Below are 24261 nucleotides of genomic sequence, written 5' to 3' on the forward strand. Positions count from 1 at the left end.
CTATTTTATCATCTTGTCTTTCCAGGATTTAAAAAGTAAAAACAGAACCAAACAGAAAAGCTTCAACATGCAACATTTATTAATGGATTAAACCATTACACATTCAGGTCGTAATGAATGAGGCATGAGTAGCTGACTAAAGGTCTATCAAGCTGAATCATGGTGCCATCCTGTGTTACTCCTGCAGATGTTCATTTAACATGGGCCTTGCTTCTGGATCAAGATTTTAGTATTTGATGCCCTAAAGAGAGAGAGATTAAATTGAAGATTAAAGTTTGAAAGTGACAGACTCTAAACTGTTTTTAAACCTACAGTACTTTATTTTAAAATACATGCATTTTTAAACTCACTTGATGGCAGCACACAGTGTGCATTCATTGCCATGTTATTCCATTGGATCCACACATGCGTGATTGCATTGCGCATATGTTAGACGAGTACTTGCAATTAGGCTGGTCACATAAAAAGGAAAAAGAAAACCTTGAGTTATTTGCACCTGGAGGGAAGCAATTCTACAGCCTTTATTTACTCACCGCTCTTGCTCCATCAGATATGGCCAATGTTTGTGTCAAGAAGGAAAAACAAGGATTAAAGTTGATCATGATATGGCAAGAGGAAATCAAATAACATACATGCTAACTTCTTGTTTTACCCATGCAAAGTCTACTGTTGTTTCGTAGGACAAAAACAGAACTTTTCTTACGCATTTTTCAGTTGTCCTACTTTGGCAAAGATGAATTAAGACTCTAAAGAATGTGCAGACTAAACAATCAAACTCTTCATTATTAACCAAATTAGACTGTTGCTGAGTATCAGTGTGTATCGCAGGTCCTCATGTGGCAAATTAGCAACATCCTAATATCAACTGTTTTGTAAATGAAATTATTATATTACTCACCTAGGACACAGAGAAGGACGATGATTCCTCATGCAAACATTATTCCTAACCTGAGATTCAACTCACTAAAACGATATGATCAGTGATATAATGATCCGGCTATTTATATCAATACTGTATCCGCCTCTTAACGTGGGAGCGGACCATCCATCCCACCGATTCATCACGTCACACATACAGAGGGAGGTTTACTCAACACCTGTTTAATAGATGTATTTACTTTGGCTGGTAGGGGTTTGCAGGTCAGGACTTAGGGGGCTGGGGGCCCCTGGGCTTGAGTTTATGTTTGGGCCCTACTTACGCTACAAACATCATAATGGAATAGCACAAATTACACAAAAATTAAAATATGCTTTTGAGGTTCCTAGAACAATTAATATTCAACATGCCTATAACCAAAGTTTTGTGGTAGGCTAATATTAATTAGTCATTATAATATAATATAATGCAGGATATGCTCTCTCGATTGAGATGATTAAAACTCTAATAATAAAGCCAGGAGAAAACAGTATTTTTAAATTCATTGTCATAGCTATCTGTCCTCTTATGTCAGATTCTTAAATTTAGTCAACAAATTTAATCAGAATGCAAAGATGGTGTATGGCTATTATGACCAAATAAAAGGAAGTCAGTATCAATAAAATCCATTTTTGGATTGACACAGGCTGTTTAGACATGGCATGTTTACACAGCAAATTATAATTGCATAAATTATGTTAAGAGATTAATGTTTTAAATGTAATTTTTTTTAATGTAGAAATATGAAATGATTGAAAAAAAATGAAATAAGTCTACGTTTTAACTATGAAACTAACACCGCCAGTAGGTGGCGGCAAGTCTCCATCTTAATGATGGAGTTGAATCCTTTATTCAACCGATTCGTTTAAAAATCCTAATTCGTTTAACCTAGCAAACGACTGTATTTATGAATGGGTAGCCTAATTTAATAATTTTTTCATCTGATTCAGTCAAAAATGCAGATATTTTGAGGAACAAAACACGTGTTGCTCGGAGGCGCAGCAGTCCTGCTGTTTCTTCTGTTTTCTTTGACGGACCAAAAACAGAATATATCTATAAAAGTTACTCAGTAACTTTATTGAACTGTTGTATAAATGTCACATTTGCGATTGTGCAGATGTTTGGAAAAACAGCACTCTTGCTGGTGTGATAACTCACATATCATAGGCTTGTATTATAAATATATAAAACGGGAACTCGTTAGGACTAAATGTTTTTTTTTTTCGCGTTCGGCGCGTGCACGCGCACTATAGTATGTATGATTTTGTTTTCAAGCGCTCAAGTCGCTACTTTGTTTGGGCTGATTATAGCCCTCGCTCGCACATGGCCAGACAGTGGAAATACGACTAATAATTTCTGGATATCTGGCATACAAGTCAACCGAACAAAACAAACGAACGAAAATGGGTAAGGGAGGGGGGCCCCCTACTGGACGGGACCCATGGGCTGCAGCCCAGTCAAGCCCAATGGCAAGTCCACACGGGCATGGGTGTATGTAATTTCCAATGAATAATCACTTGAGTTGTACAAAGTCAATCATGGATAACATATACAGTTTAATCTCTCTGATTCCACCAAATCATTCAGTTCCAGTAAAACTACTCAACTGGGGAACTATTTTCTGAGTTCAGAGCTTCTTCAAAAAAGATGTTCTGTACAAAGTACAAAAATTTTACAGATATTATAAAATTTTTGAAAAGCCGAAGGTCCTTTTTACTACAATTAATGTATTTTTAAATCCCACTCCTAGTGCCCCATTACAACCCATTCTCACTCCCAAAAACTGAAGCATGGTCGAGCATGGTCAATATGAAGACGCCAAAGGCGCCCCTCTGCGTCACTCTATGGACGAATTGGGAACCCCATTGCTTTCAATGGGAGACCTGTGGCGTCAACAACAGACGCAAATTTTATCAGTAGGAAATCGTGCTGAAGAAGTCTCTTATTGAATACATTGCGATATTTGGCATCAGTTCACGTGTGCCAGATGTTGGTAAGTCGTCGTAAATGTACTGTCCCAATTATGTTTGTTATAATGTATTTTGTGTTTGTCGATATTAATCAGATTAGCTTCCTCATGGTCAGTCACTGCATTATATCTGTCATCTCCACGGAGGCTTTGCGTTTCATTGCTTTCTAATTCAAAACACTTTACTAAACTAAGTTTTATGTAACAAAGTTCGGGAAGCGCACGTTCAGGTAATCAACCAATCAGCACAAGAGGAAGCCGGTATAAATAAAGGATGACAAGTTTCATGACAAGTTTCACAGCATCCCTCCACCACCCCATCACCTCACTCTCGGCTGGTTTCTGTCCCAGTAAAAAGGGGGAGTACTCTGGGTTCGGGCCAAATTCCGAGCTCGGAGCCCTCCCCCGGACAGCATGCCAAATACGCTTAAAATACTACATCTGATTTCATGTACATGTGAACTTGTGAAACTAGGGTGATTAAACACGTCTGTCACATGACGTGCTATTGACCTTCAATCAGTTAATCAGATTTATATCAGGTTCAAAGTAGTACAATTAGTTCCAAAGTGGTATTTGTAGTAAAAGCACAGTAAAAACAACACTTGTTGTTTAAAAACACATTATAGAAATGGGTTCCCCCTCGGGGAAAACCCTCTGGTCCTGAAACACCACTGCAGGGCCCTCATATACAGCAGGGCAGGCCAAAAGGTATCACGTTGGATGCTGCTGCAAGAAGATGTTTTTATACCAGGGGCTGAGCCTATGCCAAGGGCGTGGTGAGCTGGTGCCTGCTTACGTCACTCGGCACCACAACTTTCAATAGGAAAATTCAACTGCAGTAGCCACCGTTCAACCTGAAGAGGGCAGCACTCAGGCGTTTTTACACCATATATTGTAGAATTAAAACACTTTAAACCCAAATGTCAAAAAAAATGTACTTGAATCAATGAACAGCACTAATGAAGCCCCAGTCTTACAGATCATTAACTAAAAAAAGTTGTTTTAGGGTTTAGTTACCCTTTAAAAAGCAGTTTTTTTTCTTTTACTATTGTTGACAATTTGGGATAGAGAAACATTTATGTCTAGTTATTTCAGCAATATTTTTAGTAAAGTGAAGTGGATTTGGTGTTGTTCATAAACTGACACAGACACTGGAGGGTTTGAATATTGAGTTTAATATTGATGAATGAAACAGTTTTCAATAGTTCCTCTGTACAGTATGGCAGCTCATTGTGTGTCTGTTATTAGATCAGACAGACTATATTCTGAATGCTGTTACTTTTTAAATTCAAAAGGGATCAGAGGTTCACTGGCGGTTTTATGGTACTGGACTCCAGACACACTCTTTGGCATTCCAACATAGATAATTACAGATAAAATCGCATGAACGCACTTATCTACTCCGATGTACACCTGAGAGAGAGAGAGAGAGAGAGAGAGAGAGGGAGAGAGAGAGAGAGAGAGAGAGAGAGAGAGAGAGAGAGAGAGAGAGAGAGAGAGAGAGAGAGAGAGAGAGAGAGACATACATTTATATGATCTCTTCCATGTAAACTCTGTTCACATTGATAGCGACCTGAACACATTTATTTTCCATGACAGCAAGCACATCTCTGCGAGTTCTGCTACAGTGACAGAGATCTCTTTCAGAGGTTTGAGTGTCCAGCAACGCTACAACGGTGAGAGAAGTTTTCTCTTATAGGCTCCAAATGCAGAGAAACTTTATACAGTGACTTGATGCATTTTAACTTTCAGAGAGGACGGAAAAATTACTGGACACTTCGCACCCGTTTAGGACACACTGCCACAGTTGGCTTGATGATAATAGAAACATACAAATTAGAGTTTCAGTGATGAAATCATAAGCTCAAAATCCATAAAAAATAAAACACGACTTACCTTGACCAGAGTGTGTTCTCCTCCCAACAAACTCAGACGCCTATAGGTTAAAGGAGCGAAAAAATCTAAATTGGTTCCAACCTCCTTCTCTATGTCTGGCTTCATCTGAATTAAAAAAAAATACAAAAAAGTCACATTTTATATTCATCTATATTATTACTATTATTTCAAAAAGATTGATTTATGTGACGTCTTTCCTTCGGATACCAGAAAAATCATGTAAAAAATATTGTGACTTTGAGTGAAAAGGAAAACAGTTCTTTTAAAAATGACAACAAAAACAAGTTTCCCCTCACATTTTACAGCACCAAAATATGTAGTTTATGTTTTAAAGGAGAACTCCGGTAAATTTTGTAAATTTGGAGTGTCAGTACAGAGAACAACGACAAAAATCGGTGTTGCCTACACCGTGTTATCCTCTTTTTAAAATTTGCACCCTGTTGACTTCAATGGGGCAAGTTTTAAACCTGCTTTTAGCCTCTTAACATCCTTGATGTGTCATTACAAGTGCCCAGCCAATGTGCTTTTCGGTTGAAGTCCACAGTAGTCGATTGTCGAGTTCGGGCGCATGATCGTACGTACTAAACCTATGCGCGTGAACTTGACAATCGACTACTGTGGACTTCAGCCGAAAACAGGATGTAAATACAGGTATGTGCGCTGGCTGAAATAACATCATTTTTATTCATATCTTTCACATCTACTGCAGTCAGATTCACCGTGTTCACTCTGAAGGAATCACTCACATGACCTGTGCACTTGTAATGACACATCAAGGATGTTAAGAGGCTAAAAGCAGGTTTAAAACTTGCCCCATTGAAGTCAACAGGGTGCAAATTTTAAAAAGAGGATAACACGGTGTAGGCAACACCGATTTTTGTCGCTGTTCTCTGTACTGACACTCCAAATTTACAAAAAATGAGCTCAATGTTAAAATTGACCGGAGTTCTCCTTTAACAAAAACTACATGAGTGATTTTCTGTCTCCTACCTCAAAGCAGAACTTCTTCACGTCTTCAGTGACGAGCTCCTCTGTGCTCCATTCTCCATGTTCTGGCATTGCTGTAGTCATTGTGCTGGTGATCAAAGCCCGGATGAAATAAACTGTATTATCAGGCAGTTTGTCTCATAGATTGATTCTGGTCCACTATTTATGCTGCCAAAATCGCATGACATCAGTCGTCATTGTAATTCCATGTAATCACATCAAAGGGAGTTTTACTTTGGGATGTTGTGTAATATTTAGTTCCTGTGAAAAAAATATTTATTACAGAAAAATAAGGACACAACAGAGCAAACAATGAGTGAATAACATATGCCAGTGTAATAATTGATTTTCCTGCTAAGACAAAATCTGAGATAAAACTCACATCTGCAATAAAACACACCCTGGACAGAAGATCGCAAAGACAGAGCACAGGACATTGTCTTGTCCAAACTTTTTTCCTTCCTTATCTCTGCATCGCCCTCTCCCTCCTCCCTTCCTTTCCTCCTGATTCAAGTCACTAAAAGTTCACTGAGATTGTCTATATATCACATATGATGTATCTTGTGAATCTAAAGTTTTTCCTTTTCATGTTAGGTATCATTTCAAATGTCTCAGTGCGATTGGTAAAGTGGTCTTAATTTCATTGCAGTCATTGGTATTATAAGAAAGAATGAAAACGTCTGTTCACCTCTTTGGGTGGTGTCTCTTCAAGATATCTGATAATTCTCTCCTCTCCCCCGAAACCAGGTGTCACCCCCTGGGGTACATGAATTGACCCAAAACAACTCTAAAAAATATTTGTACAAAATATTTGTTCTGGTCTGGGTATTTAAGGGTAGGTGACAGAGCAGTCTGTGGGAACCTGTAACCAGGAAAACCCCCATGCAGTGCTGTGTCAGTGTTTTCCCCGAGTCTTACACTTGAAACACATTCACACACCACTGTGTGTCTCTGTCAGGAATGCATTGCTTACTCTTAGAGTCATCTTTGAGTGTTTGATGTCATGTATTTATTATTTCTGAATTGGCTTTTAATCATTTACTTGTGTAATTGGCATGATACATTTTTACCTGACAAATAAAATGTGATATTTGAATTATTCTGCATTATTCTGAAATCATTATTCCTAGTAGATTAATGTGTAATCTGTTGTTTCCACAAATCTCTTCCAGGATAGATCAAACCGAAGGCACTAATGAATGGAGCATGGAGCACATCATTAAGGAGACCTTCCGATTTCTGACTATCACTGATTTAGCACGTTGCATTTTTGCGACTATTAAAAAAAGTACACCTTCTGTTATGAGTAAGCAGAGAGCGACCGCTTAAGGGTAAAATAGGTCGCACGGCACCCTCTGACTATTTCAGAACTTGCTAAGTTTGTGATCGTGAGCGCACATTTGCGACGTGACGTCTCAAAGCAATACCGGGTCCTAATGAATAAATAATTGGAAATATGGGATATTCAGAATAATTAAAGATCTAAATGATGTCATAATCAATATTTATGATTATTTTCTAATAAGAAACATGATCTAAATTTGATTATCATTTGAAATTGGAGTCAGATTAAGCGTAGAGCTAAAGTAATATTGAAACTAAATTCTAATGAATAAAGTGAACTTCACGCACTGAACAGACATAAACGCATTATACCTTCACCCACACCGTTGGATTCCGTCGTTGGGCCAATAGGTGGTCTTTACACCAGTTTAGGCTAATACAGTTTTTTACTCTTTGATGACTATCCCTTTAAAATGGACCCACAAAAGCATAACGTTTTTCCTAATTGTATTTAGTTGGCAAAATACAGAGTGATGTTTAACAGTTTAGAGAATCTGAGATAAAGAACTACTGCTCACTTAAATGAACTGCATGTGTGTGTGCGCATAATATAAAGCGCTACAGACAGTGAAAGCAAATAAAATACAGAAGTACAAGAGTAATACAAAAATAATCATTACAGTACAACACAGTAAAATACTAATCATGACAGTCTATATAAGCAATTTTAAAAAGATGAGTTTTTAACAACTTCTTGAAACTGGCTAATGTGGGAGCATCTCTAACAATAAGAGCAAGTGATTTCATAACCTGGGTGCCGCAACAGAGAAAGCTCTCTCCCCCATAGATCTTAATCTACAGGGAGGCTGCTGAAGAGTAAGTGAATCAGTAGACCGAAGGGAACGGGAAGGCGCGTGACTAAGTCACAGATATAAGAAGGGGCTTAGGTTTGTATGTTAGTGTGAGAGTTTTAAAAGCAATACACGACTGAACAGAAAGCCAATGCAAGCTATAAAGCATGCCTGTAATGTGCTGACGTGGTGAAGTGTATGTAAGCACACGTGCTGCTGAATTCTGGATGTACTGCAGCCGTTTTATAGATTTAGCAGGTAAACCAAATAGTGCATTACAGTAATCAATCCTGGAAGTAACAAATGCATGAATAAGCCTTTCAGCGTCAGGTAAAGTAAGATAGGGCCTAATTCTTGCAATATTTCTGAGATGATGGAATGCAGATTTTGTAATACTCTTAATATGTGAGTCTAGTGTTAGGTGAGCGTCAAAGATCACACCAAGGTTACAAGCATAAGAAGATGGAAATAAAACACTATCATCCATAATCTAATAAAAATTTCTGACTTTGTGAGTAGCCGCAGGTGTGCCAATGAGTAGAATATCTGTCTTGGAAGAATTCAATTTTAAAAAATGATGGTGCATCCACGTTTTTATTTCCTGCACACACTCCGAGGGACAGTATAGGATCAGATTTGGAACTGATGTAAATTTGAGTATCAATAGCATTAAAAGTGATACCCCAAACCATATTTCCTATATTTTTTCCCCAAAGAAAGCATATAAACACTAAACAATATGGGACCCAGGACAGTTCCCTGAGGAACACCATGGCGGACTTGTCCAATTTCAGATTTGTTGTTTCCCAAGACAATAACCCGGAAACGATCAGTGAGGTAAGATTTGAACCAGTTAAGCACAGTACCAGTGATACCAAGCCAGCTCTCCAGCCTATTTAGCAGGATAGAATGGCACACTGTGTCAAAAGCTGCACTGAGATCTAACAAGACTAAGATGGTAGAGCCTCCAGAGTCAGCTGAGACAAGCAGGTTATTCATAACACGAACCAAGCCTGTCTCTATACTGTCCCTTTCTAAACCCAGACTGAAAAGGTTGGATGACAAGTGTGAGTGGAGTTGTGCCACAACAACATGTTCCAAAACCTTAGCAAGAAAGTGTCATGAATGCGAGGGGAAGCAAGATGCAGGTAAAATATGTTTATTATAAATAAACGTCAGGTCCACACAAACATGACACACAGGGCAGGAGAGTGACGCAGGGACCTCGATGGGCAACCGGGCTGATGGTGGATGGCAGATGAATGAGGAGTCCGTGAATCCAGAAGTGAGATGATGACGTCAGGTAGTGATGTGACGTTCGGCACCGAAGCTTCGAAGCTTGTATCAAAAAAAAATAAAACATCACACATTGAAGCAGTGTATAAGAGCTTGATTCGTTTTGCCATAACCACATGATCTGTGACGTCCGAAGCTTCATTTCCACACAAAGTCAAGTGACTGCTTCTTATTCAGATTAAAAAATAGCGCAATCCCCTTGAGCAGGTTTCGAGTGTCATGCCCTTCAGTAGTAGTAAATAAAAAAAGAAATAGACTTAGCCCTCACACTGTTGAACAAGTCCTGTTCCTTTAATCTATTAAATCTACTTTAATCTATTAAATTACCCACAAAATGAAATGCCAGCTCCCCAGTTCACAAGCACTTCACCATTCCACACAATTTTCTTTTATTTTGATTATATATGCCTACATGAGCCTTGCCTATGAACTCGTAGGACTAGGACTGAGGCTAAAGTTTATGTGAATAAGGCTGCATTTGTAGATCAAAGCAGATTCATAAGAATTGTTTCTGTACAAGTGAATTAGTCCCATTTATTACTATTTTTTTCATAAATTAATTCATACAGTTGTTTGTTCATACATTGTATAAGAACTACATCAACACTAACACATGAATTATGAGAATTAATTGTATTGCTTTGTGGTTTACAGAGCACAAAGTGATTTATTAAATGAAAAAAAAAAGGTCTTCTGGGACAGAAAGGCAGCTTTTCCACCTTTTGACCACAAGATGTTGTTAGTCTGCAACGAGTTGAAAAGCTTCGAGTAATGAACTATTTTATGATACAGTCGAGGGGGAAAGCCCCGGTGCTTCACAAAGCTTCATTTCACCATAACTAAAGTCAGGAACCGAAGACACAAAGAGACAAATCCAACTGGAACGAAGACCACGAGAGAGCGCCAAACAGGACAGGACCCAACACCGGCAAACACCACAACGATCTGACAACACAAGACACCAGTCACTGAGAATATATAGGTGAGTAGAGTGGAATCAGCTGGTGCTGATGATCAGCGGTAATCGGAGGACACACCCACACTAACCATACACACTACACACAATCACACGAGACGAGGAAGAGACGGCGAATTCATGAACCGTGACAGAAAGGGCATATTTGAGATAGGCCTATAATTTGATAGGTCTGACTTATCACATCCAGGCTTTTTAAGGACTGGCGTAATAGCTGCAACCTTTAGGGCTTTTGGAACAATACCAGTTGTAAGAGAGGTGTTCACAATACTACAAATGAGGGGACTAATTGAAGAGAGACACCTCTTAAGAACAGATGTTGGGATTGGGTTGAGGGTACTTGCCATTACTAATTTTGAAATACAATCAGCAGTGACTATGTTAAAACTGGAGAATGCAGTTTCAGGAAAACTAACTGGATAGGTCTCAAGAATTACAGAGCAAGGTACCAAACTGATTTATAGATGCTTAAAATTGTATCAATAAAAAAACTAAGAAATTTGTTACACCCCTGCACATAACATGCATTACCTAATCAGATTACGTTTTGATCTAACAAGTAAAGTAATTAATTACAAGTAACATGCATTACGTAATCAGATTTTTTAAATTTTATAAGTAAAGTACGTATTACAAGTAACATGCATTACATAATTAGATTACTTTTTGATGTTACGAGTAAAGAAACGCATTACAATAACGTGCATTACAAAATCAGATTACTTTTTGATCTCACAAGTAATGCATTACAAGTCACATACATTATGTAATCACATAACTTTTTTTGATGTCAATAAAAATTACATTTTAATAATACAAATATACAATATTCACAGTAGTATGAATTGTAGCTGAAATATAGCCATTGATGCATGAGGTCCACTACAGTGGACATGTGATTAATCCGATTTTTCTCCCAATCAAAACTTGGAAATTTTAACTGTGATATGACTCATTAGATATTGCTTGATGCTGCAATATATATATATTTTTACCTACAAGAGTCTCCTAGGACAGAAGGAATGGGGGAATATTCCGGAGCAACTTGGCATTTCTGACTGACCCTTGGCCATCTTGGTTTGGAGGGGGAAAAAATACACAAAACACAACGGCTTGCCACTTGGTTGCAATGTATAGGATGATGCACCAGGGTCCACTGTAGAGGTTGATGTGCAACTTTGCCATAAAAACCCGTGCAAATTCAAGAAAATGCTTTTTTACTAGCTGTCCACTGTAGTGACCACTATGCATGAAAGGGTTAAGTTAATTCATGGGAAAGACCACATTATTTAGATATGTCTAAGTCAAAGTATCATGTAAAATTTAAGACCTCTTATTAGTAAAAATAAGACTTTGTAATACTTTTTATGACCTTAAATTAAAAACAAAACAAAAACTAATTTAATCCTTTTTAAGGATCCGCAGGAATCCTGTGATACCCGTACAATCATTACTGAGGGATTTCTTCATAACAATGTGAAAAGAAACTTTAGCCTTGGACTTGGGCAGTTTTGCATCTTGCCTGACTTGATCAATTATATTTATATTAGAAGACTTTACATAACCATTGTTACATGATATTTAGGCAACAGCAGTTTTAAATTAGATGATATTTTGCATAAGAAGAAATGCAGTTGAATGAAACAGTGCAGCAAGACCTCAAGACCTCAACTCACAGACTCACTATTTCATTTCATTAAATCAACAGCAGTATTTGATGTTCTTTAGTGATTATGAGTCATGAATGATCACTTCGAACACTTTACCCAGTTTGAGAATTATGTCTGCATAACTTCAGGTGTATGATCATGATTGTTTTGGCCAGACTGATTTAGATGTGAAAACTTTTGGTACTGCGGTCAAACAAAATCTCACTGAAAGCTCTATTTTTGAGATATCAACCTAAAAGTTTGAACACAACTTGTTTAGATTTATGGCTTTGATTTTCTCACAGTTTTAGAGTAAAACATGTTTTTGAAAATATATATTCTATACATAATATTTAAAATAGTATTTTTGCTAATTTTTTTCATGACAATAAACTTAAATTTCTGTAACTTTTTTTAAGTTCACTTTTTAAAAACTTTGTTTCACTTCAGCAATAATTTTTCAAGTTTCGTCTTTGAAAAGAGATCAAACTTCTGTGCTCTACAGTGTTCAAGATTTACCACAGTTTAAGTTGGAAATTTAATTTTCAGGTGAATAAATGGATTATAAATACAGTGTAAATATAATTTAGTACCATAAAATCCACTAAAATACAAAAGATTAAATAAAAAAACATTAGCAAACTAAAATATAGTATAGTTAATTTCATTTATATAATTTATGTCATTTTTGACTGACATGCAAAGAGCACCAGAGGTAAAAATCCTTTAAAAATTATAACTATTTATTTTATTTACTTTATAGTTTATTTTTTATTTTTTTATTATTGTTGTTGTTTTAACCAATTGTTTTGCACTGAATTACTGAGTGGAGGATGTTTTCTAGAAGTATTCCTCCTTCTTCATCCTCTGATTCATGATCATGACAAACAAACCTTTAAGAGTCAACCAGAACTCAATTGCTGGCTAAATTACTCTTTAAAATTATATTCATCTTGAAAATAGCCTCAAAGAACCTTCCAGAGATCTTCTTAAAATAACTATTTTTTTCTTAGTGTGAAGAAAATTTTAATAATCTAAAGAACCTTTTTCAACCATAAAGAAACGTGCAGTGGGAATGTCGAAGGTTCCTCATGGAAACACTGATGCAAACAAAGAAGCTTTATTTTTACGAGTGTATCATGATTAACCGTTCAGAGGTGGGAGGGAGAAATTATAGAAATGAATGTTCATGACATGATTTGCGTAATGTTGTCTCCCTCTGCTGGAAACACACACACTTGTTCATCCATTGCCTCTTCACTTTCCCTGAAACATCTGTCGCCTTTTCCTAAAATACTGAGGTTAATAAAATATGAACAAGTGTTTTGATTAAAGAATGATTTTACTCAACAACTTTATGCAACAGCCGAATGCACATAAAAACATTAATCAATAAATTAAAACTAAAAAACACACACACACAAACACACTGCACAGGTCAAATCGACCTATATTCAGTCTGTCCAATGATTGATACAACACACACAAACACACACACAAACACAAACACACACACACACACACACACACACACACACACACACACACACACACACACACACACACAAGACAGAAACACACACTCAGAAACACACACACAAAAACACACACACAAACACACTGCACAGGTCAAATAGACTATATTCAGTCTGTCCAATGGTTGATACAACACAGTATCCCACCGGTCACAATTGTGACCGAACATATAACACACTTTTTCACACACTTTTCCATGAAAATTTCTAAAAATGATGATTGATTGTTTCAAAGGGATACTAATGACACATGATTTGGATATTCTTGTGTCTGGGAAAAATTTGGGATTAAATGGGTTAAAGGGGAAGCTAACTGTAAAGTTGATACTGGGTGAAACGGAAAATGATCCAGAAATCATATTTGAGGTGCTCCTTGACATGTATGGCGACAGAACACCAGTTGGTACTCTACTGAGGGAGTTTTACGAAACCACTCAGAGACCAGGAGAGACGGTTAAGGCATATACTTATGCTCTTCTGGAAAAGTTGGAGAGGGTTTTGAGAAGGGACCGCAATTGTGTACCTCAACCAGAAGTTGTTCTGGAGGAACTGGTTTTTAGTTTGTTTGAAAAGGACCATTAAGGAACAGAGGGGTATATCTTTCAAGGATGTGATTACCTGGTCAGAGGAAGGTGAAAAGAATGTGCCAGCCTTAGCTTCAAGTAGTGGGGCTATTCAAAAACTAGCGGCCCATCAAGAAGAGTTGTTTAACCCTCTCGGCCCTAAGGGTATTTTGGGGCCCTGAATATGTTTTGACATATCCTGACATTTGTGCTTTTTTCAGTTGCTTAAAAACATATTAATGGCTAAAGTCTGATTAGACTGCACAAACAGGGCTACAGTAATATATGAGCAACATATACATCAAAATTTGTGGTTTTGAGAAAATAACGTTTATGCATGGTTTAAAAAACAAAAATTTTAAGTCACGAAAATAAGGCCATATAACACATAGTAAACATTTGTTCAAAAGGCTTTTCAAAACTGGATCTTGTTGCCTAGAGTTTTTTCTTCAAAACAATATGAAAACCATCCTGAGCACTCCTTCATACAAAACAATATATAGTCATTTAACTTTTGTAAGACACTTATTGTCAGAATGGCTGTATGCGGGGAGTGCGTGAATCATCATGAATAATGCTGTGATTCACACCTGAAGAGACAAAGACCCTCCCTGGGAATATCATGAGGAATGTGACAGGGAACGTCTCGGTTACATATGGTAACCCTCGTTCCCTGAGGGAGGGAAGGGACACGTACGTCGTGGTGAACGACGAATAGGAATCTCGCTAGAGAGGCCAATCTACTTAGTGAAACCAAAACAAGCCAATGCATATTGGCATGCAATCATTTGCATCAGCTGTTCATCCTTGCAGCGCGAGTATATAACGAGCAGCTGGTGTGATTGCACTTCAGTTTTTTGCTTCAGAGCCAAGCCTGAAAAGCTGGCCGCCCCGGCGGGCAGCAGCAGATGTGGCGACGGGACGTGGCGTCTCTGTTCCCTCCCTCAGGGAACGAAGGTTACCATATGTAACCGAGACGTTCCTCTTCGGTCAGTCAGTCGACGCAGACCTACAAATAGGAATCCCTACTAAAGGGTTAGTACAGCTAACAGCTGCTGCACCCCATCCAGCGCCCTGTGTAAGCCTCTACACCTTCTGGCCTGGAAGGACGATAGGAGAGGGCTTACACAGTGTATCTGTCACTGTTGTTCCGTGATAACCCATACAGTGAGATTATTGGATAACACTGGGAAAGCGTGCCGGATCTGAGGGAGGAAACGCTGCGGAAGCCACATTCTTCGAAGGAGTTATGTGGGAATACACATATGGACCAACCCGAGGATTGTACTGCAAATGAGTAGTGGGTGACTAAGCCCAAGGGAACGACGGGCTTCTGTTTTAGGAGCAATGCTGAATTTATTTGATCCAAAATACAGCAAAGATAGTGATCTTGTGAAATATTTTAACAATTTAAATAAATGTTTTCTATTTAAATACATTTTAAAATGCAATTTATTCCTGTGATCAAAGCTGAATTTTCAGCATCATTACTCCAGTCTACAGTGTCACATGATCCTTCAGAAATAATTCTAATATGATTTGTTGCTCAAGAAAAATGTCTGATTATTATCAATGTTGAAAACAGATGTGTACAAATTTCTTTCAGGATTCTTTGATTATCTGAAATAGAAAGATTTTGTAACATTATAAATGTCGTCTTTACTGTTTGATCAATCATCTTTGTTGCCTTAAAGTAAAAGTATTAATTTCTTTCAAAAAACAACAAGAAAACAACAACAGCATTAAAAAACGTCTCAGGTTACGACTATATCCTATGTTCCCTGTGAACCGGTGTCTGAAACACTTTAGTCTTTTTTTTATTTCATTTTTGTAAACTATACTTTAAATCACACTTAAAAATGCCTGAATGTCACTTTTTCATTTTCATTTGTCCTACTTTAGCAAAGGTGCTAAACTTCAGGGTGATAATTCATGATTCATAATCACTAAAGAACATCAAACACTGTTGGTGATTTTAGGAAATAATGAAATAGTGAGTTGAACTTGAGGACTTCCTGCACTGTTTCAACTGCATCTCTTCTTATGCAAAATATTATTTATAAAACTGCCAATGTCTAAATATGATTTTAGCAATCGTTATGTGAAGAATTCTAATATAAATATAAATTAATAAAGTCAGGCAACATGCAAAACTGCTATCCAAGTCCAAGGCAAACATTTATTTTCACACTGTCATGACAATGTTGTGATGAAATCCCTCAGTAACGATTGTACGGGTTTCAGTATTCTCACATGTCCAACATGGCTAAAAACTGCAAACCTCAATGAACAGAAAATACAAACAACTCATATAATACTGGAGTCCCTGAGGTTGATGATGATGATCAAAGTTTCATTTTTTATACTTTTAGGCCCTATTTTGTATATTTTATTAGTGCCTCATACAAATGTTGCAGATATTTATGCATCATATTAAAAAATAAATAAATGAACAGCCTTGGATTGGACGAGACAGATAAATGTGCAAACAAATATTATAAATAAATATTTGATAATAAGTGTAACATTTGCACAGAACATTTTCTTTGAAGAAGCTCTGAAGAAAGTAGTTCCCCAGTTAAGCAGTTCAAACTAAAGGTGTTGAGTAAACCTACCTCTGTGTGTGTGTGTGTGTGTGTGTGTGTGTGTGTGTGTGTGTGTGTGTGTGTGTGTGTGTGTGTGTGTGTGTGTGTGTGTGTGTGTGTGTGTGTGTGTGTGTGTGTGTGTGTGTGTGTGTGTGTGTGTGTGTGTGTGTGATGAATCGGTGGGATGGACAAATACAGTATAAGCTATAAATAGCCGGATCATTTTATCACTGATCATATCGTCAGTGAGTTGACTCTCAGGTTGTGATATAATGATTTCTTAAAAAAAAAAACCCGGATATTAGGATGTTGGTAATTTGCCACACACTGCGATACACACTGACACTCAGCAACAGTCTAATGTGGCTCATAATGAATCAAGGTGATTGTTTCAATAAAGTATGCATATTCTTTAGAGACTTAATTCACCATTGCTAAAATAGGACACATGAAAATGAACAAGTGACATTCAGACATTTTTAAGTGTGATTTAAAGTATAGTTCACAAAAACAAAAGACTAAAGTTCTGTTTTTGTAAAAAAACAAAAAAAAAAACAAAAAAAAAACATTAGACCATATTGACTTTCATTGTATGGGCCAAACAAGAAGTTAGCATGTATGTTATTTGATTTCCTCTTGCCATATCATGATAAACTTTAATCCTTGTTTTTCCTTCTTGACTCAAACAGTGGCCATATCTGATGGAGCAAGAGAGGTGAGTAAATAAAGCCTGTAGAATTGCTTTTCTCCAAGTGCAAATAACTGTGCAAATGTGACCAGCCTAATTGCAGGTATACTCGTCTAACATGTGCACAATGCAATATGCACCCGTGTGTGGATCCGATGGAATAACATATGGCAATGAATGCATGCTGTTTAAAATAAAGTACAGTAGGTTTAAAAACAGTTTAGAGTCTGTCACTTTCAAACTTTAATCTTCAATTTAAACTCTCTCTCTTTTTAGGGGATCAAACACTAAAATCTTAATCCAGAAGGAAGGCCAATGTAAAATGAACATCTACAGGAGTGACAAAGGATGGCACGTGATTCAGCTTGACAGACCTTTAGTCAGCTACTCATGTCTCATTCATTATGACCTGAATGTGTAATGGTTTAATCCATAAATAAATGTTGCATATTGAAGCTGGTCTGTTTTCTCCCTCAAATCTTGGAAAGACACAATAAAACAGGTGAATATTGTAAGGAGGTCCCCAAACCATATCAAGAGCAGAATATCATAAATGGTCTGGGCTTTTTTTTTTTTTTTTTTTTTGATTATTTGCCAGGTAGACTATCTGCATCCTCGAAGCTTTCAGTTGGAAACCGAGACCGTGTAATACCATAACAATCAATTTTATTAAAGAAGGGTCATATTTATACACAAGATAAAGCAGATTCATCCACGATGGCCAGGCCATCCAATCATATACTCAAGATCAACCTCTGCCTTGTAGGGCATATTAAGAAATATAACAAGAGTTGTCAGATGTTCAAATGTGTGTGCGTTGAGTGTATAAGTGTGTCCAAGGACTAGTTCTTGTTTTGTTTGTGTCTATGATGTGTAGATAACATAACGGAAAAAAGTTACACAAGAATAGTCAAAAGTGGAGTCTGAGAAATAAGAAAATATTAACACACCCTGTGCAGAAAACACCACGTACTTCAAATACCTGTAATTAAAATACTGCCCATACCATCTAAAGTGATGTTTCAATCTGAAGGGAGTGAACAAGACCCGTGTGAAGGCCCTGCAAACAGCTCAGGGAATACGGGAACATCCATAACATCGGCTGTAACATAAATGACAAAACAATACTTCTTAGTTACCCATTTTTCTTTGCTTGTTCTCTGGTTTATTTTCATAGCAATATTCTTTCGATTTTAACAAAAGAAATTATTGAAAAAAAAAGAAAACTACAAAATATTTGGCAGCAAAATTTTCAGGGGTGAGCTAATGCCAAACTAATAAACCAACAGAAACTAACTTTCCCACACAAAAAACTAACTTCCCTACAAACCAAATAAAAGAAACAACATACAATGACATATCTCCTTATTTAACCAATAAACAGGAGAAAAAGTGATGGACTTTAGGCCTACAAAAGCTTCTCCCCACTCGGATTCTCAAATAATTAAGAAGGAATACAGATATGATCAACGGGACACTGATGTTTTCACATAATGGGCAAACTGTGTCAAAAGTGTGTAACAGCACTCAGTTAAACACAAAGAAGAGCACAGAAATCACCATCTATCACACAGCACAGCAACAGTCAGTCAAGAGCAATGAAAGAGACAGAGAGCTTCATCCAGAGGAATTTACAGTCCGGGTCTCTTCTCTAGTCCAACAACCAACAGCCTTGCATTACGTCCAGGACCAATCCTACAGGAGGAAGAGGAGACCGCAGAAACAACAACAGAACCAACACAGCTGCATTCTGACACGGACATAACAAAAGAAATACTGATTCATGTGAGAAACCATTCAAACTTTAAAGAGAAGTTCATCATTTATGCAGTTCTGCCTGTTGTTAGTGTTTCTAGATCAGTGTGTTATGAATGACATGTATGTTTTCTGAATGAGAATTGTTGCCAGTGTCATGGTGGAACGAGCTTATTTTGAGACATATATGAAGTGTTTTGTTGGTCTGAGTGAGTTTTGGAGGTGAGATGAACTGTTTGGCCAAGATTCATGTTGCTAATGCAGACTGTATGAAGAGTTTTGAAAATGTGGCTTCAGTATTGAAAAATGCTTTTTAAATAAACTAATAAAAATCAATAATAACATCTAAGCCTCGTCATTTTCACCACCTTAATTATATTAAAACTTATGAAAGTATTGGAGAGATGTGAAATGATTGGTGGGTAAGTTTTCCTCTCCAGTTCCTGTGAAGTGATGTATGGATGTTCCCGTATTCCCTGAGCTGTTTGCAGGGCCTTCACACGGGTCTTGTTCACTCCCTTCAGATTGAAACATCACTTTAGATGGTATGGGCAGTATTTTAATTACAGGTATTTGAAATATGCATTTAATTACTTTTGAGTAATTTGTATTTTCATTAAATAATATATTAATACTATAATTTGTACACTTCACAGGGCACTTATGGAGCGCACTTGAGGATTTCAGTGGAGTTTTCTGCACAGGGTGTGTTAATATTAACTTTTTTCCGTTATGTTATATTATCTGCACATCATAGACTCAAACAAAACAAGAACTAGTCCGTATTATACACTTAAAGGGACAGTAAGTGGGATTTTCTCCCATCTAGTGGTGAAATTGTATTTTGCAATCAAATGAATAGTGCTCTCGCATTTTCAAATGTGTGTTGCATCTACGGTAGCCATTATGTACCAAAAAGCTATGACAGGATGTCCTCTAATAGCACTTCATCGAGTTTTCCTTCGGGTGAACTGGTTTGTTATTTCAAACAAACTACAACTTGACACAACGAACAAACGAATGTTACAGTTTTGAACAAACAAAACTTACAACCTTGTTTATAGGGCCTTCTCTACTTTACTCAATAGTAGAGATACTACTTTGATACTATACCTTGAAATGTGCTGGGGGTTTTTTTATTTAATTTTTGATGTGCACAAATAAATGACAGGTACCATAAGATTTTCTTCTTGCTGTTCCTTTTTTTTTCTTCGTTCATGCATGTTATGAATGCATGAATGAATGAATGAATGAATGAATGAATGAATGAATGAATGAATGAATGAAACATTTATGTATGACTTGAGCAATAAATAAATAAATAAATAAATAAATAAAATCAATTTTCAATACCACAGGGAAAAACTTATAGGCCTACTGTCATATAGATATTTTTATCTATTATTTTCTTTTCTTTTTTTGTCCATCCATTTAAAATCTAGGAAATCATTACTTTCTTCTGAAGAGATCACTTTACATATTGACATATTCAATTAAGGCTTTTTATTCATATATAAACATTGCTCAATTACCATTGCAAATCTCACCTAAATGTTTGCTCACTCAGTGTATGGGATAATTATTGGGATAATAATTGGGATAATGTGATAATTATTGGGATAATTTTGTTATAATTGCACAAGATAGCTTGTTTTTACTATATTTTATGTAGCCTAATAATTTCACAGTAAATCTCCAAATTAATGTAGAAACATCATAAAGACAGTATATTTCAAATAATTGTTTAATGGCATCTTTTTATGAATGAAGTGTTATTTGATTCTGATGTCACTGCTGCACTGTCACATGTGGATCCCACACGCGTCCCATTTTCTCACAACTCTTAACGTTCATTTAAGACTTTATTTAACTAATTTAAGACTGCTCTGATGAGGATACTCAAAGCGAAAGCGCGAAAGAGAAGTCGAGTCTGGCGCGCGTCGTGTCAGCATCACAGGACAGCGCATTCTCTTTTGTATTTTCTCGCTTGCATGGTAGAAGCATTTGCATGAAGAAGAACGTGACTATATAATGTAACGCTAGCCAAAGGATGACAGAAAAAATGCTGCTTTAATTGCGTTAAATATTTTTAACGCGTTAAACTGAAAAACATTAATCGCACGCGTTGCGTTGACAGCAGCACGGACATAACCGATGTGTTTATGTGAATATGCGGCAAGACGGACGTTGTGACAATGTTTTCGTGTGTATTTGACTGTAAGCGCATCAATGAAAAATAGGCAGCTTTATGTTGACGCACTGGGAATAAGGCACGGGAATAAAATCACACGCAAGCGCAACCTCCGCAATTCAACGCCGAAAACTTATGATTTGCATTTTTATTATAAATTTGTGCGCATTATTTGTTGTTAGAGACTTCCGACGATCCGAGATTGATGGTAAAAATTGTTTTTTTACACAGCACCCCTGCTCTCGCCAGAAGCACCCCAGGGTGCCGCGTCACCCCGCTGGGAAACGCTGGTCTATATAGGCTAATAAAAAAATAAAAAGCCTGTAATTAAGACCTTAACATTGACTTACCTGTCGAGAAGAAAGCAGGCAACTTCAGCGTCTCTTTTGAAAGCTTTCTCCTGCATTAGCTATCCCGACATTATAATAACCCTTGTTTTTGTAATCTCCGATCACGTTTCCTTTTACGGTCTTATTGTGGACTTTTTCGACGAAGAGGACTCGTTATCCTGTGACTTAACCGTGCAGTGCAGCCTTTTAAACTTGCCGGGGCAGTGACAAAAGCACCTCTCACTGCTCTGCTCCGTTTCTGCTGGTTTCAGTCACGTGACGCGGGCTCTGAACGAAAACGCGTTGTGGAAACGCGTTGGCCTAGTACTTTTTGTCCCTCTCTGCTATTATAGTTTTTCAAGATGGCAGAACTACATGGAAGCCTCCGTGGACTTACCCGTCCTATTAAAAAATTAAAAAATAAAAAAATAAATAAAAAAAAAATGTATATAAAGATAATAAATTCTTCGTTTACGAGGATAAGTCAGATCATTGGCAGAGGTATTTGTACACCATTGAGGACATATTTATGAATAAAAATATTGATTTTAGATAATAAAATACCTAAAAAGTTACTTATTGTCCCTTTAACACACATTTGAACATCTGACAACTCTTGTTATATTTCTTAATATGCCCTATAAGGCAGAGGTTGATCTTGAGTATATGACTGGATGGCCTGGCCATTGTGGATGAATCTGCTTTATCTTGTGTATAAATATGACCCTTCTTTAATAAAATTGATTGTTATGGTATTACACGGTCTCGGTTTCTAACTGAAAGCTTTGAGGCTGCAGATAGTCTACCTGACAAATAATCTAACAGGAGTAAAAAAAAAAAAAAAAAAAAAAACATTTATGATATTCTGCTCTTGATATGGTTTGGGGACCTCCTTCCAATATTCACCTGTTTTATTGTGTCTTTCCAAGATTTGAGGGAGACAACAGAACAGCTTTAATAGGCAACATTTATTAATTGATTAAATCATAACACATTCAGGTCATAATGAATGAGACATGAGTAGCTGACTAAAGGTCTGTCAAGCCGAATCATTCTTTTTTTTGCCATCCCACACATGGGCCTTCATTCTGGATTAAGATTTGAGTGCCTGATGCCCTAAAAAGAAAAGAGATTAAGTTGAAGATTAAAGTTTGAAAGTGACAGACTCTAAACTGTTTTTACACCTACAGTACTTTATTTTAAAATGCATGCACTTTTAAACTCACTTGATGGCAGCACACAATGTGCATTCATTGTCGTATGTTATTCCATTGGATCCACACACAGCTTTATATATCTCTGGGCATCCGTCAGACGGGTACTTGCAGCAATCAGGCTTGTTACATTTAATTAAAAAATAAAAAGTAAAAAAATAAAAATAGTGTTATTTGCACCTGGAGAAAAGCTATTCTACAGCCTTTATTTACTCACCTCTCTTGCTCCATCAGATATGGCCACGGTTTGTGCATTCTCACACGGGCCTTTATTCTGGATTAAGATTTGAGTGCATGAGCGCCTTTATAAAAAAATAAATAAAAAGATTAAATTGAAAATTAAAGTTTGAAAGTGACCCACTCTAAACTGTTTTTACACCTACAGTACTTTATTTTAAAATGCATGCATTTTTAAACTCACTTGACGGCAGCACACAGTTCGCATTCATTGCCGTATGTTATTCCATTGGATCCACACACAGGTTTATATATCTCTGGGCATCCGTCAGACGGGTACTTGCAACAATCAGGCTTGTTACATTTAATAAAAAAATAAAAAGTAAAAAAATAAAAATAGTGTTATTTGCACCTGGAGAAAAGCTATTCTACAGCCTTTATTTACTCACCTCTCTTGCTCCATCAGATATGGCCACTGTTTGTGCATTCTCACACGGGCCTTTATTCTGGATTAAGATTTGAGTGCATGAACGCCTTTATAAAAAAAATAAAATAAAAAAAAATAAAATAAAAAAAGATTAAATTGAAAATTAAAGTTTGAAAGTGACCCACTCTAAACTGTTTTTAAACCTACAGTACTTTATTTTAAAATGCATGCATTTTTAAACTCACTTGATGGCAGCACACAGTTCGCATTCATTGCCGTATGTTATTCCATTGGTTCCACACACGGGTTTATACTCCATTGTGCATACGTCAGGATCGCCCTTGCAATCAGGCTTGTCACATAAAAAAAAAAAAAAAACATTATTGTCATTTGCACCTGGAGGAAAGCAACTCTACAGGCTTTATTTACTCACCGCTCTTGCTCCATCAGATATGGCCACTGTTTGAGTCAAGAAGGAAAAACAAGGATTAAAGTTTATCATGATATGGCAAGAGGAAATCAAATAACATACATGCCAACTTCTTGTTTGGCCCATACAATGAAAGTCAATATGGTCTATTTTTTTTTTTTTTTTTTTTTTTTTTTTACAAAAACTGAACTTTAGTCTTGTTTTTGTGAACTATACTTAAATTGAAAAAAGTGACATTCAGACATTAAGTGTGATTATCTTACTTCAGCAATGGTGAATTAAGTCTCTAAAGAATGTGCATACTTTATTAAAACAACCACATTGATTCATTATGAGCCACATTAGACTGTTGCTGAGTGTCAGTGTGTATCGCAGGTCCTCATGTGGCAAATTATCAACATCCTAACATCAGTTGTTTTGTAAATGAAATCATTACATTACTCACCTAGGACGCAGAGAAGGACGATGATTCCTCGTGCAAACATTATTCACAACCTGAGAGTCAACTTACTGACGATATGAGCAGTGATAAAATGATCC

The 24261-nt window shown here is 36.8% G+C and overlaps 1 protein-coding gene across 3 annotated transcripts; it reads right to left on the reverse strand.

The window, feature by feature from the left end:
- Nucleotides 1-109: 109 nt before the first annotated feature.
- LOC307171531 (thrombin inhibitor rhodniin-like) lies at nt 110-24261 on the reverse strand. Of its 3 annotated transcripts, XM_079893218.1 has the most exons (9): nt 24167-24261; nt 23725-23750; nt 23537-23643; nt 23314-23398; nt 23109-23218; nt 22905-22989; nt 22700-22809; nt 22504-22589; nt 110-139 (listed from the first exon to the last, which is right to left on the reverse strand). In XM_079893218.1, the coding sequence occupies exons 1-8, from the start codon at nt 24204-24206 to the stop codon at nt 22523-22525; spliced, it is 630 nt and encodes a 209-aa protein (XP_079749344.1). In that variant the 5' UTR covers nt 24207-24261; the 3' UTR covers nt 110-139; nt 22504-22522. The 3 variants fall into 3 exon arrangements, with proteins under 3 accessions (XP_079749344.1, XP_079749343.1, XP_079749345.1); XM_079893217.1 differs by lacking the exon at nt 110-139 and having other exon boundaries at nt 22186-22589; XM_079893219.1 differs by lacking the exons at nt 110-139; nt 23109-23218; nt 23314-23398 and having other exon boundaries at nt 22187-22589; nt 24167-24260.

Source organism: Squalius cephalus (genome assembly GCF_949319135.1).
Source record: "Squalius cephalus genome assembly, chromosome: 14".
Taxonomy (NCBI): Eukaryota; Metazoa; Chordata; class Actinopteri; order Cypriniformes; family Leuciscidae; genus Squalius; species Squalius cephalus.

Bases quoted from the DNA above. Each gene is read 5' to 3' on its own strand.
- LOC307171531 (XM_079893218.1), bottom strand. From the start codon at position 24,206: ATGTTTGCACGAGGAATCATCGTCCTTCTCTGCGTCCTAG. The intron at 23,751-24,166 runs GTGAGTAATGTA...TGACTCAAACAG, and splicing joins CGTCCTTCTCTGCGTCCTAG to TGGCCATATCTGATGGAGCA. The intron at 22,590-22,699 runs GTGAGTTTAAAA...TTTTCTTTTTAG, and splicing joins ACATTGTGTGCTGCCATCAA to GGCATCAGGCACTCAAATCT.